Here is a 19,101-nt window from a genome sequence, read left to right as displayed (position 1 = left end):
GGCCGGACGCAGTTAATGAAATGATTGAAATTATCCGACAGGTTCGGACAAGAATGAAAGAGGCCCAAAATAGACAAAAGTCCTATGCAGATACGCGCCGAACTGAACTACAGTTTGAAGTAGGAGATAAAGTTTTTCTGAAGGTATCTCCATCAAAGGGAATAGTTAGATTTGGCGTGAAGGGAAAACTCAAACCTCGTTTTGTGGGACCCTATGAAATCTTGGAAAGAATAGGCCAGGTTGCTTATAAATTGGCTTTACCACCAAGTTTCGGGAATGTTCATAATGTGTTTCATGTATCGCAATTAAGGAAATACGTGTTCGACCCCAAACACGTAATTCGTCAGGATGAGATAACTTTGAGTTCAGACTTAATTTATGAAGAAAGACCAGAAGCTATCCTGGATCGAAAGACACAAGATTTAAGAAATAAATCAATCGTACTGGTAAAAGTTTTGTGGAGACACCACGACCAGGAAGAAGCAACATGGGAACTTGAAGACAAAATGCGAGACAAATACCCAGAATTGTTTAACTAGGTACGCAAATTTCGGGACGAAATTTTTATTTAGAGGGGTAGGATGTAGTAGCCCCACCGTATTTATACTATTGTTGATTATATAATTAAATTCACATATTAGATTCTAATATAGATAGTCGTCAAATAGAGGACCGTAGTAATCCAATTTCTATTTGGGATTAGCTGATTAAATAAGAAATATAGATTCAATTATTCATATTATTATTTGGGCAGCCCACCAATCCATACATGTAAGTTTAGTTTCAGCCCAATAGTGTTATTATTTGGGCTTAAGACTTTATTTGGTAACTATAGTCCAATTATTATTTATAAATTCAGTTTTAGATTAGCCCAATAACTGTATTGGCCCAAAATGTAATAAGAAGCCCAGTTTCATTAACCCAACTGTTACTCTATTCTTGAATGGATTGATCAGATTGAATTGGCTGCATTTATCTTGTAAAGAAACAAGATTTTTGTGAAAGAACACGTAGAGCATGATACTACACGTATCATGTGATTTAACACGTATCTCTCACCTTTCCACCCAGCTACTTCGTTTAACCGACTCAAACCATTATAAATATGGTGAGTTACAGTAGTCTCATCTTTTTCCCATTCTGCTAATTCCAAACAACAAAGCAAATCATCTATAATCGTCTACAGCAGCTTGTGCAGTTTGTATAAAGAAGGTAGTATTTCTTTTCTCTTTATGTACATAATAACAGTTAAAAATAGTGAAAACAGTAGTAATAGTAATAAGCTACAGACATCCCTATTCAGATTCAGCAACACAATCCCAGTTTCTCGATAATCAATAAATAAACAGATTTACATCATATAAAAATTGAATCTTGAGCAGTAGACAACTGTCACTCTGAGTAATCCCTTGAAACCTCGGTTCCTGAAATAGAACAAGTGAAGATTCATTATTTTGTGATGTTAAAGCTGAAATAGAAATTAGATTGGAGATTTTGCTGGAATTAGATTTTGAACTGGTGATTGAAATAGAGAAAGGGAAAGGAGAGGTTAGCAGCGGCAGGCCGCGAACCACCGCGACGGAGGAGCGGCTGGTGGCGGCGACCATCGGCGCTGCCTGAGCCACGGCAGCCGCGGTGGCTGCTGCAGTAGAAGAGAGAGGGAGATTGAGCAAGAGATAGTAAGATAGAGTGTGAGATAGAGACAGACAACAGGAAGAGAGTGAGAAAGGCAGAACGAGGTAGAGGGAGAGAGGAGCGGGGCAGGCGGCGGCGAGCGCCGGCGCTGCAAGCGCCGTCGTAGCTTGCGGCGGCCGCCGCACCCTGGACAGAGAGAGAGAGAGAGCGAGAGATCGAGAAAGGGCAGAGAGAGAGGGAGTCCGAGGGAGAGAGCAGAGATAGAAGTAGAGAGAGAGATAGGGACTTACCTGAGTCAGAAGAGGCGGCGGCGTGACAGAGACGACGGAGGGGCGGCAGGCTTCGCCGGAGAGACGAATTCCAGAGGGGATGAAGAGAGGTCCTAGGATTTTGATTTTATAATTTGGGGATTGAAACATAGGGAAAGGAAAAATGGAGAGAAAGGAAGGGGGGAGAGGAGAGGCCGACCTCGCCGCGCCGGAGGCGGCGAAGGCCGGCGACGCTCACCGGAGACAGGGAGAGAGAAAGAGGACGACAGAGTTGAGAGAGAGAGAGAAGGAACGCAGAGAGAGAATGTAGATGTATGTGAGCGTGAGGAGATAAGAAAGAGAAGTTAATTTGATTCCTTTTATTAAAGGGAAGAATATAGGATTCTTAATTTATTTAGTCTAAAAATAGTTAATTGGGCTACTAATTATTGGATCAATTAAATTTTGTTGGGCTTTGGATTAATTCTGTAAATGGCCCAGATTTATTTTAATTGGACCTTTGATTTATTCAAACAAACTGCATTATTATTATTTGAGCCCAATAATTTATGTAAATAAGATTAACTATTTATTTATACTTAGAAGTAGTTAATTAAAGCATTAAATATAGAATTATTTTAGTTAGTAGTTAAACCTATATTAGATCATCTTAGAATCAAGCTCTTTAAAAATAAAGAGGGAATTTATAATAATTCTACGTTAGTATTTATTTTTAATTAGTGTGAATAGAATTGATTAATGCCAGAGTTATAATTATTGCAGTTTCAGTCTAAGTTGGTTTGTTGATAAGTTTGTCAAACAACTAGTCTACATCCCAAGATTTCCAATAGAAATATCACCTTAAAACCAACATAAGTGTTCTTTAAGTTAAATTCATATTATTTTCTCGTTATCTACTTAGTTAGTTAATCTATATTGAAGGTCATATACAAGAGAAGGTGAATCCATAGTTCAGAATCACCTGAATCATCAGACCACGATCAGGTGGGCTTTCTTATATAAAAATCAAAGTTTAGATTATGCTGCAGTTGAATAAAATCTTGCAAACTATTATCATTGCCTATCAATTTTAAGATTTATGTATGATACCTATCTGACACCAGCAGTTAATCGAATTCGGGTCCTGTTCTATCCAGATGTTAGACAGGATTAGTGTACACAAGGGACCGTGAGCCAGTTAGCGTATCGGCCGGTCTAGGACCGTGAGCCGGTTTAGCGTATCGGCCGGTCTAGGACCGTGAGCCGGTTTAGCATATCGGCCGGTCAGTGACCGTAGAAGGTGGCCACCTTCTCGGCACACAGTTATCATTGCAGATATGGTAGAGTACAAAAGAACATAGTCTGATCAGACGAACTTTAGTACAAGTAAATGACTAGTGGGTACAGACTTTTTACTAAAACCTCTGTACGCCATGAGAAAAGGCATGATAATTTGCTTTAGTATGCATGTACGTATCTTTGGCATGTGTCCACTGAGTATTTTATACTCAGCCCTGTATGTATTTATAAACGTGCAGGTTGAGCAGAGACGATGATGAAATGGTGTCGAGCGGTCTTTTGTTTTGGTTGAATGTATATTTCGAGACGCATGTCTTTAACATGCCTCTCCAGTCAGTCTTCCGCTTCGAACACTTATTTTGTGTAAAGATCACAATAGGTCTTCTCTATTGTTTCTCGTATGTAAACAACATCTTTGGCTTGTAAAATCCTTTCAAGTTTATAAAGAGTGACTTCTTTATACATTAGAATTTTCTTCTGGTTCAGTGTAAACTTTCGATCCGCTTCTACAAATTAATCCCTTTCTTATTCCCGCTTCTTAATTCCCTCCATTGGTCATGATTCCCCGGATTAACTATCCTTAGTTAAGCCCGGTCGTGACAGCTTTAGATTATTGTTTTTAAAATTTTGGCATTGGAATTGGCGGCTACTTTGTTGGAGATTAAGGAGCAGATGAATTTCCTTTGATTTTCAAGTGGTGGTCACTTATTTATTTCAATTGCATTTTATTTTATTTTTATTGTTTTATGTTTGATTTTATTTATTTGATTGTTCTAGTTTTAATTATGAGTAGCTAATTTTTAATTCGGCGAGAATAATGAAGTATTGATTTAATAATTTGTGAGACCTAATTGTTCATATAATTGATTCCTGTTGATTTCGATTTGTTCCTTGTCTTTAAAGATAGTTCTGATTTAATTTAAGCCTGATCAACTTAGGTTAAATTGGATTACAGTCAATTGGTTCCCCCAATCCGTAATTGTTGGAATAGGGCTGATTAGTGATAAAGCTACCATGTTCGTAGTAGGAATAAATTAGTGGATGAATTATTACTAACGTATCTAGGATAATTTATCTAAACTGGGTTCCTTCATCTTAATGCTATTAGAATATTAAATCTAGGTCTGGCGTCTCCAGCTAGGTTATATTTTAATAAGGGAAATAAGCAGGTCTGGCGTCTCCAGCTGTTTATCGATACAGTAAGTAGGAATTGGGGTACGTTCGTTGCGTTTCACGGTATCCTATAACTGGTTGGTTGATAGGGATTAATTAATCATTGCGTCGATGATCAGAGTCATTAAATTAATATGGATTTATTCGAGGCGAGTTACTTTTCTTTGACTATTTTCTAGTGTTATTTTATTTGATTTAATTTGTTTTCTTAGTAAATTAATTTTTCTATCACTTTAAGGCGTGGTGGCTACACCAATTTTTAGATCTTTAGGAAATTGATTGCAATTACCCGTTCCCTGTGGTTCGACCCTGCTTACTACTAATTATATTAATTCTTAGCTATTGCAGGAATTATTTGGTGGGATACGACGTCCACCACCCCGTTAAAGTGAATGTAAAAGTAGTAGGGACCACATAATTAGTACTTTATTTAATGTTATTTTATTTACTAATTCAATTGACTAAAACAACAAGAAATATAACAAAATTAAAAAACTGGAAATTAATCAAAATCATTTCCGGTGGTCTCTCTCCGGCCACCTTTTGGAAATTTTATCTCTCATAGACCACCTTCTCTCTCCGGTGGTTCTCTCCGGCGATCTCCGGCGGTCTCTCTCCCAGATCTAGCAAAATTGAGTCCGGCGCATGGGCAGAGAACCACCATGGCCAGAGATCTGTCCGCCACCACCACCAGCGCCCTCTTCCTTCCTTGTTCTCTCCCTGTCTCCGACGACAACCGCACCACCATCTGTAAATATGCAATCCCACCCCAACAACCAAAACCAGACAATTTTCCCTAAATACCTGCAAATCCCTAAATCATGGCCACAGATCTGCCCACGGTGGAAGGCGGCGCAGGAGGAGGCGCGAAGCGGCGGTGGCGTTGGAGTCGGTGAAGACGGAAGCGCGAGGCGGCGCGAGTTGCGTTGGCGGCGGAGACGCGAGGCGGAGCAGGAGGTGTTGGAAGCGGTGGAAGGTGGAAGGGTGAGAGGAACGGTGGCGCGGAGGTGTTGGAGTCCGGCGCAGTGGTGGTAGAGGCGGTGAAGGTGGAGAGGTGGGAAGCGGTGGAAGAGGATGGCGGTGGAGGCGATTGAGAGAGAAAATAGAGAGAGGCAGGTGGGGTTGAGACGAGAGAGAGAGAGAGAGAGCGAGAGAGAGAAAAGCAAGTGGGTAGAGAGACTTAATTAAATGCTTAATTGAGTCCTAATTAATGCCAAAAAAGGAAAGGGAACTTGTTACATGGGACGGCTAAAAAAGGAATACGTGACTTGAATATTGGGACGGAGGGAGTATATGTTTCCATGTTGAATCGATTGAGATCCACTGTTCCAACAATGGGTGTGAGTATCCTACTAAATTTTTATAAAACATAAATTAATTATAATGTTTTTAGTCATACTAAATTTTTATTAATAAATTGAGAGTAGGTCTTGCATGCGGGTGTGTGCATACGATGCGGACCCGCTGACGTGACTCAATATATTGTAAATTTTACTAACTAAAACCAAATATGTGATATGGTGCAATGGTAATTTTTGTGGTTTATTAATTTACCCAAAAGAGGTAGTGTTTCAATACCCATTTCCTTCGTTTTTTTCTATTCCATTTTTTGTTTCTTTTCCTTTTTTCCTCTTTTTTTTTCCTTGCGTTTTCTTTTCCATTTTATCTTTCTTTTCCTTTTTTTCTTGTGTTTTCTTTTTCCTTTTTTTTTTCTCATCCCCCCCCCCCCCTTTTCCTATTTATCTTTTATATATTTATTTATTTCTTAGTTATTTCAAAGTAAATATTGTTATGATTAAAAGTTATTATCTTTATGAAAAAATGTATTATTTTTAAAACATTACCTTTATTTATATCAACAATTTTCGTGTAAAAGATAATAATTTTAAAATATTACATTTCTTATATGAATAATTATTTTTTATTAAGACAATTATTACTTTTAATAAGTACAAAATATATAGTTAGCCTAAGAGTATACTTTTATTAATATAAGTATTTATCTTCATTCAATGTAAAGTATTATATTTTCTAAACACTAAACCCTAAACCCTGACTACTAATAGGAATATTTACTTTTAATAAACATAAGATATACATTTTTTTGAACGTAAACATACTTTTCTTCACATCAATGACTACTTTTACTTACAAAAATATTTATTTAAGCAAATAACTATAACTATAAATTATCATAAAAAAGTAACAATTATCGTGAACAAATATAATACTTTAGAAATATTACATTACATCATATCAATAGTTACTTTTTATAACGACAATGATTACTTGATCAAATATACAAAATTATAAGTTCTAATAACGAGTAAAAATAACATTACTTTTATACATATCAATGATTATTTTTTCGTACAATAATAATTATTTGATTAAATAACTAAAGTATAATTTTTTAAGAATAAAAGTAAAAATTATTGTGAACAAATGTAATAATATGGAAACGTTACATTTCATTGTATTAATAATCACTTTTTATTATGACTATAATTACTTGGCCAAATAGTTAAAAATAAAAGTACAACTGTATAAGCGAGTGAAAATAACATTACTTTTTTCACATCAATAATTACTTTTATTTACAATGATTATTACTTGAGCAAATAACTAAAAGTACAAGTTCGTATGAATTAAAATAAACATTGTTTTGAAGAAATGTAATGCTTCAAAAATATTATATTTCTTCATAATAATTACGTATTACTTTTTATCACAACAATAATTATTTTTTATTAGATAATAATTATTTGACCAAGTAATTAAAAGTATAAGTTCTCATAAATAAAAGCAACAATTATCATAAATAATATTTTAATTCTAAAGATAGTTTCAAGACTATAATAAAATCACAACAGTCATGTATTCAATATTACTTTTTATTATGTCAATAATTACTTTTTGTCATAATAATTATTATTTTGCAATAACGTAAATATAAATAAAATAAAATAAATATGTTAAAAAACATAAACAAAGAAGAAAAAAATTGAAACAGTAAAAAAAACTGAAATAGAAACATAAATAAAACATAAAAAGAAATTAACCAAAAAGCATTAAAAATAAAGAGAGAAAAAAATGAATATATATTAATAAAACTGAAAAAGAAAGCAAAAAAAAGTAAAAAAACACAAAAAAAAACGAGAAAAAATAAATGCCAATTGGGTTTTGAACCAATGACATTTAAGATAAAATACACATGAGGCGCAGACCTCTGCACCAAGGATTTCATATTGATTGTAATTGTGAAACAAGTAATATATCATTTAGATTCGGGTCGGGTCAAGGCAGACTCGACCCGCCCACATACTATGCGGGAGTCCGCATACAAGTTTTTTTGATGTATAAATCTTATAACCTTAATTGATCGTTCTAAACATCCAAATTCTGAATTAGTTAGTCTATGGTACGATAAAAATTATTTTAGGCAAAATTAATTTTTTTTTCACCATAAACAAAATCACATTTGGTCATTCTCATTATCAATCTCATGCTCCCCCGATCTAGAATTTAGAACTGACACTCTGACTGTCTCTCTCTCGCGATCACTGATACACCTAGCCCATCCCCTAGCTTAGCCCTATTATGCTCTAGCCCATTAACCCATTAGGTTTTTATTATTAGGTATAAATAATGTAATCTCTAAGTTTATTGAGTATGAAATGAATATTTTGGTTGATAGTTATCAAATCTCTCTCTTCTCTCTCGATTTCTGGAGTTTGAGCTACTCGAATTGCTCCACCGTTGATACGGATCGTATCAATTGGTGCTTTCATTGAGAGTATTTCTCTTTGAATATCCAAAAAAAAAAACAAAAAAAAAAATGTCAAAATCAAAAATTCTCGCCGCCATTGAAGAGCTTCGAACCTCCATCTACAGCCTGCAAGCCTCTATCGACACTCCGACCACAAACACGTTTCCTCCGGCTACTGCTCCAAATCTCTACGGGTGTCCATCCCCTTCCCCACCACCTATTACTCCAGCCCATTACCCACCCAGATCGTTTCCCCCATTCCTACGCACAACTCACTCCACATCACTTCTCCCCATTCGCCGTCTTAGCCCATCTGAAATTGAAGAGAAAAATGACCGCGGGCTTTGCTACAATTGTGACCAAACTTGGTCCGATACCCACCGATGCCGCAGCAAATATTTGATTCTGTTCGGCGCCGACGATGAGGATGACTTTGGCGATCCTAAATCTCTTGATTCCATGGCTGGAGTTGAAGTTATAGTGAAGGGTACCTCAAGCCTTTGCGCCTCTGCACAACCATTCTCGTCGCCTCATCCTTCTACAGGAATCAATTCTCTGTCTCCGCTGTCACCAATAGTTCTCCAGCCTCCACCGCCGCCGCCGCCGTCAACACCTCCACTACCACGACCACCTCCTCCCACCGAGCCACCCCCAAACGTACCACCTTCACCTGCAATACCACCACCACCAATAACTCCTCCGGTGAGTCCTCCGCCAATTCCGAGCCCATCCAGTCAGTCACCACCGTCTACGACCCATCGTTGCCGCAACAAAAAATTACTCCTTCTAGGTTACGGAGAAGATGACCTTGATCCACCGGGCAAGCCTATTCCGGCAGTTGACAGTGAGATTATTGAGGGTGTACCCCCGCCGTCGACGTTGCCGATACGGTCGATTAATGTACAGCGAGCGAGGGTTTCTCATGATTCGTTGAATCGGCTGTTTCAGATTCCTCTTTGGCCCAAGTCTAAAAATGAAAAGCCCAACCCAATCATCATATTTAGGCCCAATATGAGTGGCCCTAAAGTTTTGATTGTGGTTGCCCACAGCCCAAGTGCACAGGCCCGTCTCCTCCTTCCTCTGCCTCAAGACGTGTCTCCGCTTTCAACCATGCCACATGACGCCGTCGAAATCAAGGAGAAGGATCGTGGAATCGGTACTCGTTTTTGGTTGCTCGCCGGCTCTAAGGACGAGATTGTGGCCGTTGCTTTTGGATCCTTATCTGCTGTTATTACGGATTCTTTAACCGTGGGCGTCGTCTCTAACTTCTACTCTTCCATGCTTGCTTTTGTCGGTCAAGAAGTCCAGCTATGCGGCGAACCGCCACCGGACCTCTTGGGCACTCCTAGTCGATGTGTATCAGTTCTTAAGTTTGTTTGGATTAATTTTGTGCAGTTTTTAGCTGGGACGTTTGTCGAGCACATGGTGGGCATAGCTTTATCAAGCTTTTAGCTGATTTTCTCCCATGGCCATTTTTTTTTTTTTTTTTTACAGCTTCACCTTGAGGACAAGGTGATTGTGAAGGGGTGGGGAATGATACACCCAGCCTATCCCCTAGCTTGGCCCTATTATGCTCTAGCCCATTAGCCCATTAGGTTTTTATTATTAGGTATAAATAATGTAATCTCTAAGTTTATTGAGTATGAAATGAATATTTTGGTTGATAGTTATCAAATCTCTCTCTTCTCTCTCGATTTCTGGAGTTTGAGCTACTCGAATTGCTCCACCGTTGATACGGATCGTATCAATCACCGCATACAAATTTTCTTGTTTGCACCAAGTCTTCTTAATTCTTAGAAAGATGTTTCAGACGGAGGGAATAATATATCTGGTAATATTAATGAGACTACAAATAAGTAAATAACTAATTCCAAATTTGATCGATTACATAAAAACGGCGGAATAAACACAGAAGTTTAATATTCTAGTTTAGACATCTGCGACTAGTTTCAACTTTGACAATATAATTTTAGTAACTAACATGCATTTCTCGGTTAACCAAATCAATACTGTCGCATAAATCCACGTATTCAATCACACAAAGTTCCAGCTTTTCGATTTGCCTGTGTATGAGTTCCCGATTCTTGTAAAAGTTGAATGGCACTCATTTTTCTATACCTTGCTTCTTGTTTCCTAGAAATTTTCTCAATTGTTTGACGCTGACTTTGCTGGAAAAGGAAACTAGATAAAAAGTTCATTAAAACCACAAACGCCGGTTTGCACACCAATTTAAATCAAGGGTTAATTACTCTTAATTTATGATCTGATTTTTGCGTGGAGTTGCTAAATGCCTTGATGTTGAATTATATACTACAATTGTTTTTATTGTTATTGTTGACTATTTTTGAAGGCTTGTGTGTAAATGCAACGCATAATTAAAAAAATTCTTGATTTCCATAAGAAGCATGAGAATGCTAGCATAAAAGACAAGTGAGAAACAATGCTCAATCCAATGCAAGCCGGAGGATTATTACAAATTTAGTGGAGACTAACCAGAGTAGATTAATTGCAAAAAAAATGAAATGGAAGTGGAGGAGTAGAGAAATTGGTGGAGAGTATTTTAGACGCAACCAACATATTAGCCGCCTCTGTGTAATGAACTCCATCCCAGCTCACATAGCGCGATCCCTCCGGGCACACACGCCCCTTAGGCTTGCACTCCACGAAGGGATTCTCGAACCCTGCATGGATCACAATTTATTAATAATCGTTATATATGAATTTATTACAAAATGATATTATATACTATAAAAACGTTCTAATTAACCATAGGATGTCGCGTTGACGATCAAGTCCAGCTTGATGGAGTAGACGTCGACGTAGACGATGGTGGCGTCGCTCATCTCCGACTGCAGCTCCCGACAAAGACGCTCAAGCTGGGAGTTGTATTGTTAGTTGGCCCAAATTTGGCCCAACAAGCCCATGCCCTATCCTCCTTATTTTGGCAGCCCTCCCATTTCCCCCCTTCCAGTCGAAAATTAGTGCCCTTTTGGGGCTGTGACCCCTGCGCTTCTTCTCCCCCATGAACCTCTTCACCTTCCTTCTCTAGATCCTTCTATGGTAGGCTATTTAAAGAGCCCTTGGTCTGTGGCTGTAGTGCAGACGAAAATTGCTTAGTGTTCTTCCTTTGTGTGGAGGTGCTACCGGTGAAGGTGTAAGGCTTGTTGGCCGATTGTGGTGCCGGCGAGAGCAACGTCCCCTTTGTGATTCTTCGTGGCTTAGTGTGTGCGTGATCGAGAGGAAGAGAGCTGTACCTGAGCCGAGAAGATCGACGCCCCTTGTTCCTCTCTTTGTGTGTTTTTCTTTGCAGGTTGTCGAGACTGCTGCTACCTCGTTGCTGCGCCGCTGTTGCTGCTGCGTTGTTGCCGGAGGACAGCCACCGCCGCTGCTGCCCCTGCCGCCGCCTTCCCTGCTGCTGTTCCGCCGCTGTGTTGCCGCTGCTTTGCTGCCCCGGAGAAGGAAGCCATCAACAACGACGACGAGGGTCGATACTCAACAAGTTGAAGGCGGCAGCTGCTTTGTTCCTGTCGGAAACGCAGCCGTACTCGTCGACCGCCGTGGATGCATTTATGCGGGCTACGTTGGAAGGCAAACAGCCCAACGGCCCCGTGTTGTGCACCCAGAAATTTCTCCCACCCAGCTGGTATAGCTTCTGCTTGAAGAAAAGAAACAAATGTTATAGTTAAAGTTATATTATATAATGAATTAACAAGAGAGATAATTAATTAATGAATTAACCTGCATAGTATCCCTAATGTTGGAGGCGACTATGGGGACTCTCTCGAGCACTTCTTGGGGAGTTAGGTTATCGCTGTCGAATTGGAGATCGTTTTGGCCGATATCCAACATGAAGAGAGCAGATTTCACCTGCCCTGCATCTGTCCACAACAATTTCAGACCAAGTTATTAGATTAATCCACGAGTTCGACTTATCAATTAATTAAGCATGAACGTGCTTGATTACCAAGAGAGCCACGGCGAATGGAGACGTTTTGGAAGCGACTGAGTTCGGCAAATTGGTTGCCCAGCGTGAACGCATTTGGAGGGATGCTTATTCCCACGCGGGAGTCGGCGCCGGCCAAGGCGAAGTTGACGCCGTTTGAGAAATCCGGAGTGAAGAGCTCCAGATATGGGGTCAAGAACTTCGTCTCCAGACTCTCGCCTACACACGCACCATCGTCACAATTAGTTATAAATATAACATATAATGAGTTGAGGAGGGAAACTCACATAAAAAGTCGAGGATGAGGCGACCATTGCTTACACGGCCGGTTGGCTCGTGAAAGAATGTTCGCCCCTCCGGGAACTCGAGCGGCTTCCCTCCAAGAACAGAAGCGCCGCCTGTGTCGCTGTTGGAATCTCCGAAGTTGAATATTAGTGGTTCGTTGCTGCAAGCGGCCGCCGTCGCCGTATTGAGATACTCTAGGCTGAGTCTTCGCAGACAGAGAGAAATTGATTTCATTAATTTGGAAAAAGTGAGTACAATTATGAAAGAAAAACACTATATATACACAGCTGAAAGTAAAGAGATAAGTGGCTAAACTAGCTAAACTTAGCATTAACAAGCTAAACTAAGTTTAACAGATTAACGCCCTCACTAACTAACTCTAACAACTTTGACTGTTGACTGCTGACGTAGCATGCATAAATATCTCCAATACTCCCCCGTGAAACCGAACCAGGAGTAGCAGAGGTAAGGTTGAGCCGATCACGAAGTAAAAGAAAGCGAGAATCGGAGAGAGCTTTGGTGAAGATATCTGCAAGTTGCTCGGATTATGGCACATGACCAACATCGATAACTTTTGCAAGCACCTTCTCGCGAATATAATGAATGTCAATTTCAATATGTTTGGTCCTCGCGTGAAAGACTGGATTACTGGCTAAGGCAATAGCGCTCACATTATCAGACCACAGTTTATGAGGCGGAGAGACAGGAACGCCAAGTTCATCACATATCGCAGCAAGCCAAACGAGTTCGGTGGAAGCATTCGCCATGCTTCTATACTCAGATTCCGCACTACTTCGAGACACTATATCTTGCTTCTTAGCGGACCAGGATACCAAGTTGGAGCCGAGAAAAATGCAGTGACCGCCGGTGGACCTGCGATCAACGGGGCAACCAGCCCAATCCGCGTCGGAGAAAGCAATGAGTTGCGAGGAAGAAGAGGGCTTGAACTGTAAAGTAAGCTGTGCTGTGCCTTTTAGGTAGCGAAGTAGACGTTTGCAAGCTCCCCAATGCAAGGTGGTCGGCTGGGCAAGGAATTGGCTTAATTTATTAACTGTGAAGGCAATGTCCGGCCGTGTCAAAGTAAGGTATTGAAGCGCCCCAACGGTGCTTCTATACAGTGTGGGATCTTCAAAAGGAATTCCTTTGTCACGAGAGAGCTTAGTTGCAGGCGTCATAGGTGTGGGACACGGTTTGCAGTCTGCCATTCTTGTCTTGGTGAGGAGCTCATGTATATACTTATGTTGGCCCAATGTAAAGACACCATCTGAATGTTGAACCTCAATTCCTAAGAAATAGTTGACATGACCAAGAGCTTTGACAGAGAATTTTTTGTTGAGAGTATCAATCACAGTATCCACAACTTGTGCATTATCTCCAGTCACAAGGATATCATCAACATAAACTAGAATGAGAGTAAGAGCAGAATCATTCTTTTGATAGAAAAGAGAGAAATCGGATTCTGACCTTGTAAATCCAAGACCACAGATTTCAGCTTTTAATGTATCATACCATGCCCTCGGGGCTTGTTTCAAGCCATAAAGAGCTTTTTGGAGCTTGCAAATATATTCAGGATGATCAGGATCTTCAAATCCAGCCGGTTGCGCCATATAGATAGTATCAGTGAGATCACCATTTAAGAATGCATTATTAACATCTATTTGCTTGATAGCCCACCCTTTAGTAGCTGCTAAGGAGAACATTAACCTGATGGTAGAGGGCTTCACAACCGGACTGAAAGTTTCAATGAAATCCACACCTGCAAATTGTTCAAATCCTCGGGCAACAAGCCGAGCCTTGAGTTTATCCAATGAATAATCAGGATTAAGCTTTACACGAAAAATCCATTTATTGCTAATAACTTTGAGTGATGGATCAGGAGGGATTAGAACCCATGTTCCTTTGCCAAGAATGGCATTGAACTCAGCTTCCATAGCTTTATACCACCCATCATGAGCTAAGGCTTCCTCTAGAGATAATGGCAAGGCTGGAAGTAAAGTGGAAACAGGAGGACCAGTAAGTGTGGCTGTATATAGTTTGGGCTTGTGAATACCATTTTTGGCCCTAGTAGTCATGTTGTGAGTGTTCGTGACTTGAGGTGGAGTAACTGGAGGAGAAGAGAGAGATGAGGAAGCATCTGAAGGAGAAGAGGAAGATGAGGAGTGATGAGAGGAGGAGGATGAGTTGACAGGTAGAGGAGAGTGATGGACTGGAGCAGGAGGTGGTGAGGGTGGTTCTAGGACAGGTGGTTGTGGAAATAGAACAGGTGGTTGTGGAACAGGTGGTTGTGGAAGAGATGGTTGTAGAACATAGTTATCTGCTGCTGTAGAAGAATGGTCAGGAAACAAGCTAGAATAAGGGAATTCACAATCATTAAAATGTACAGTATCAGCTATAAAAACTCTTCCCTCAGCACTTAAGCATTTGTAACCTTTGTGATTGTTGCTGTAGCCTAGAAAAACACATTTTTGAGATCTAAATTGAAGCTTATGGGACTGATAAGGTTTGAGATATGGAAAGCATGAACATCCAAAAACATGAATAGAGGAGTAGTCAGGGAGTTTATGAAAAAGTGATTGATATGGAGATTTCATTTGTAATGTGGCAGTGGGGAGACGATTTATGAGATAGGTGGCGGCTTCAAAAGCATGCCACCAGTAAGTAAGTGGTAGGGAGGCTTGACTTAGAAGAGTTAAACCTAAGTCCACTATATGTTGGTGCTTTCTCTCAGCCCTCCCATTTTGAGTATGTATATGTGGGCAAGGATGTTGAAATTTAACTCCTAGTTCATTAAAGAAAGGTACTAAGGCTCGGTATTCCCCTCCCCAGTCAGATCTAAAGACTTTAATAGATGTATTGAATTGACATTTAATGAATTGGAAAAACTTTTTGACAGTGGAACAGGCTTCAGACTTTAATGTGAGAGGGTAGATCCAGGTGAACCTAGTAAAATCATCCACAAAGTGGATGTAGTATCTATATCCTTGAGGTGAAGCTTGATGGGAAGGACCCCAGAGATCAGAGTGTATGAGCTGAAAGGGCTATGTGGTTTTAAGTGAGTGTGAGACATGTGGTTTTTGATGTATTTTACCAATACTACATGCATCACAAAAATTGAGAGAAGATTTTTTAACTGGTATCTGTAACATATTAAGAATATGTGAAAGCACCTTAAAATTTGGATGACCAAGCTTGTTATGCCAAACATTTATTTCATTATTTGAAGAAGAACAAGTACATGTAGAAGAAGCAGTACATGTGGTTTGGAGAGCAGTACAAGAAAAAGGAAGAACACCTTGAGGCTTGACAGTATGAAAACATGCAAACGATGGAAAGGATTGTGTGACAGCAGCAGATGGAATTGAAGCAGTAGACTGAGGAGAGAGCTTGGATAAGTCAATCTGATACAGTCCTTGATGGAGCTTCCCCTTCAGTAGTATTTTGCGATTGAGTTTGTCCTTCACAAGGCAGCAAGAATCATGAAACTCAAAGATAACATTGTTATCTTTTGTGAATTGTGATATACTAATGAGATTTTTTGTAATTTGAGGAACGTAGAGTATATTGTTAAGTAGTAGGGAAGAGGAATTTGAATGTGAAGGAATATAACTTTTACCAATAGAGGAAATGGGAATAACCTTACCATTACCAACAGTAAGAGCCTCAGAGCCATTATAGGGGGTATTCAGCTGCATGTTAGCTAAGGTGTTGGTGACATGATTGGTGGCTCCGCTATCCACATACCATACACCTTCTTCTTCATCATAGTCAAGCTCAGAGTAGGATTGGTTATCAGCAAGATATGCCTGCGGTGTAGTGTTAGTATTTGCAGAGTCTGTACCAAGAAAATTTACATCAAAGCGTTTGTAACATTTGACTGCAACATGCCCTGTTTTTCCACACAATTGACACACAATAGGAGTTTTGCCAGAGAATTTGAAACTTCCCTTGCTAGTCATGCCTCCTCTTTGAATATAGTGTGCGATTGGATCGACGATAGAGTAGTGAGATTGTTGCAGCCTTATCTCGTGTGATTGAAGAGCATATTGTATCTCCTGCAAGGAAGGTGCATCAGCTCTGTGCATTAGAGTGACAACGACTGATTCATACTCTGGTCCAAAACCGTTGAGAATAAGATCTCCTAAATCATCATCAGAAATCAGATGACCGGTAGCATTTAGCTGATCAGCAAAACTTCGCATCTTCAAGAAGTATTCATCGACTGAGAGACTTCCTTTCTTCTGAGAGTGAAGCATTTTCTTCAATTGTAGAACTCGCGATCTAGACTGCGACTGAAATAATTGCTCCAGAACAGACCAGATCTGTTGTGACGAGGAGCATCGAACAACATGCCCTAGCATGGATTCGCTGATTGAAGACAACATCCAGCTCATGAGAAAGTGATCCTTACGGATCCAAATTGTATATTCAGGATTTGGATGGGGATTTTCATTTGTAGATGGTAAAAAAGGAGAAGGAGCAGTTACGGTTGATGATATGAAATCATCAAAACCATGAGCTCTGATGGTGGAGAGAATTTGAATTTTCCAAAAAGGATAGTTGTTTCGATCAAGCCGAAGGATCATTGGATGTAGATTCGGCAGAGATGAATTTGTGGAAGCAGTGGCCATGATTTCCAGCGAAAAAAGCAGAAAAAAGGATCGAGAAAAAGATGAAATCTCCCAAAGTTTTTCAGGCTCTGATACCATATTGAGATACTCTAGGCTGAGTCTTTGCAGAGAGAGAGAAATTGATTTCATTAATTTGGAAAAAGTGAGTACAATTATGAAAGAAAAACACTATATATACACAGCTGAAAGTAAAGAGATAAGTGGCTAAACTAGCTAAACTTAGCATTAACAAGCTAAACTAAGTTTAACAGATTAACGCCCTCACTAACTAACTCTAACAACTTTGACTGTTGACTGCTGACGTAGCATGCATAAATATCTCCAATACGCCGTGGTAGTGCCGAAGCCAAGGAAGAAGAAGCACACGAGAGCGAGGGAGATTTTGCTAGAATAATACATTTTCTTGTTTTTTTTTAGCTGGAAAGGATAGGAAGATGCAGAAGGACAGAATGCGATGGCTTGAAAACATTACTCACATCTTGTTTAAATAGAGTTATTATCCAAGTAGAAGAAGAAGAGCTGATGCATGCAAATCAACTTTATTTGGTTAATTCATTTACTATCATTAAATCCGGTCACCAAACTCTTATTGCAACTTTGGATTAAGAAAGTTTGGTGAAGACAGAGAGATGGGAAAGAAGGTTGTATGGGGGGGGGAGAGAGACAAAGAGGATCTGATTGTCTCCATCAAGATTGAATGCATGGAGAGTTTCATATCAATATTACCCATTAGAATCACAAAATGGAAAATGGGAAAACTGAAAAGAAATAAAGTGACTACTATATATGTGATTTGTTAGTTCTAATAAATTTAAAATAGCTAAATAGGTAATCAAGATGGCAACGTTGCTTTTCAGCCATCCATCACAGAGAGAGGGGAAACAAGAAACTTAGTATGGGGTGAGAGAGAAAGAGATATCAGATTTGAAATCTAGAGAGAGAGAGAGTGGGATGTAGCATTAGATTGATGATGGGAGCCGAGAGGGTGATGAAATGGGTACCAATATTTTTCGTGATTTTGTTTATGGTCAATTTCATCTTGGTAAAAAAATGTGGAGTAGAAGAAAAATGCAATCGGGCCTAAAATAAGTTTTATTCGAACTAAAATTAATAACTTCTTAATGAAATCGTAATAAATTATTCATTTATTAAAAATTAATATAAAATAAAAGGAATCAAAATACTCGATTTAAATTTTGGCCATTGTGCAGCTTTACAGGTCACATGGTTTTGAAATTAATCAATGAACTTTGTCAAAATTTTGCAATTTTCGTTTATGGTAAATATTTGTGAATTGTGAGGCTGTGATTGTGAATGCATGACCACCGAATTTGAATATTAGTAAACTGTGTTTAAATCGATTCTTAATAAAAATCTTTAAATCAATTTCGTTATGTCTAAGTCAAGTAAGGTATATATAGTTAGTTGTGGAAGAACTCATAAATATTTGTTAGTGTTATTAGTCTCTAAATACACGAACTTTTTATATTTTCTGAAATTTAACATGACTTTTATTTTTAGCCCACAAATATACGAACTTAGCGTTTTTTTTTTTTTTTTTCTGATTTTTGACATCGACATGAAAAAACTCTATTTATTGTTGAGGTGGAGGCCGGAATACATGACGTGGATTACGAAATATGCACTTGATGAATAGAGTAATTTGATTCATTATTTTGATTAGAGAGTGAATGACATGGTATATCGGCCTTCACGTTAATAATAAATTAGAATTTTTTCTTGTCGATGTCAAAAATCAGAAAAAAAAATGTTAAGTTCATGTATTTGTGGATTAAAAGTAAAAGTCATGTTAAATTTGAGAAAATATAAAAAGTTTGTGTATTTACGTGCTAATAACCCTATTTGTTATTACATGTTATTAGAGATTCTCATGAGTTCTATCAAAATTCTTGCAATCTGATTACACAAATAGGAAACCAACAAATGGTTTAAATCGCATTCAATGATTATTTCGATTTTTTGGTTAAGTTTTATTTTTATTTTATTTTAGTTCGACAGACCCAAATTATTTTAATCTCTTGACAAAGAATCTACAATTTGAAGAAAACTTGTATATCAGGAAAATTGGTCACTAAAACATAATTTTTATATAAAAAAAAT

The 19,101-nt window shown here is 38.7% G+C and overlaps 2 protein-coding genes and 1 long non-coding RNA gene across 3 annotated transcripts; 1 reads left to right on the top strand and 2 right to left on the bottom strand.

Annotated features, from left to right (window-relative positions):
- Positions 1-1,248: 1,248 nt before the first annotated feature.
- On the bottom strand, positions 1,249-2,255 carry LOC131017048 (uncharacterized). The gene is made up of 2 exons (XR_009099364.1): positions 1,926-2,255; positions 1,249-1,424 (listed from the first exon to the last, which is right to left on the bottom strand). It is a non-coding gene; the product is annotated as an uncharacterized LOC131017048 (long non-coding RNA).
- Positions 2,256-8,193: 5,938 nt separating this feature from the next.
- Positions 8,194-9,576, top strand: LOC131018123 (uncharacterized). The gene has a single exon (XM_057946845.1). It carries the CDS (start codon positions 8,194-8,196, stop codon positions 9,574-9,576), a length of 1,383 nt encoding a protein of 460 aa, XP_057802828.1.
- Positions 9,577-11,590: 2,014 nt separating this feature from the next.
- LOC131018122 (GDSL esterase/lipase At3g62280-like) lies at positions 11,591-12,586 on the bottom strand. Its single transcript, XM_057946844.1, has 4 exons — positions 12,355-12,586; positions 12,089-12,286; positions 11,863-12,002; positions 11,591-11,776 (listed from the first exon to the last, which is right to left on the bottom strand). Exons 1-4 carry the CDS (start codon positions 12,584-12,586, stop codon positions 11,591-11,593), a joined length of 756 nt encoding a protein of 251 aa, XP_057802827.1.
- Between the last annotated feature and the right edge of the window lie 6,515 nt (positions 12,587-19,101).

The sequence above is a fragment of the Salvia miltiorrhiza genome, chromosome 3, assembly GCF_028751815.1.
Source record: "Salvia miltiorrhiza cultivar Shanhuang (shh) chromosome 3, IMPLAD_Smil_shh, whole genome shotgun sequence".
Taxonomy (NCBI): domain Eukaryota; kingdom Viridiplantae; phylum Streptophyta; class Magnoliopsida; order Lamiales; family Lamiaceae; genus Salvia; species Salvia miltiorrhiza.
The sequence above is the reverse complement of the archived record's forward strand: the minus strand, read 5'-3'. Positions and strand labels throughout refer to the sequence as shown.

Excerpts from the sequence above, each read along its gene's own strand:
- LOC131018122 (XM_057946844.1), bottom strand. The coding sequence starts at position 12,586 with ATGAAATCAATTTCTCTCTGTCTGCGAAGACTCAGCCTAGAGTATCTC. Across the intron at positions 12,287-12,354 it reads CCTCATCCTCGACTTTTTAT|GCGAGAGTCTGGAGACGAAG; the intron begins GTGAGTTTCCCT and ends GTGCGTGTGTAG. Across the intron at positions 11,777-11,862 it reads ACATTAGGGATACTATGCAG|AAGCTATACCAGCTGGGTGG; the intron begins GTTAATTCATTA and ends TTCTTCAAGCAG.
- LOC131018123 (XM_057946845.1), top strand. The coding sequence starts at position 8,194 with ATGTCAAAATCAAAAATTCTCGCCGCCATTGAAGAGCTTCGAACCTCC.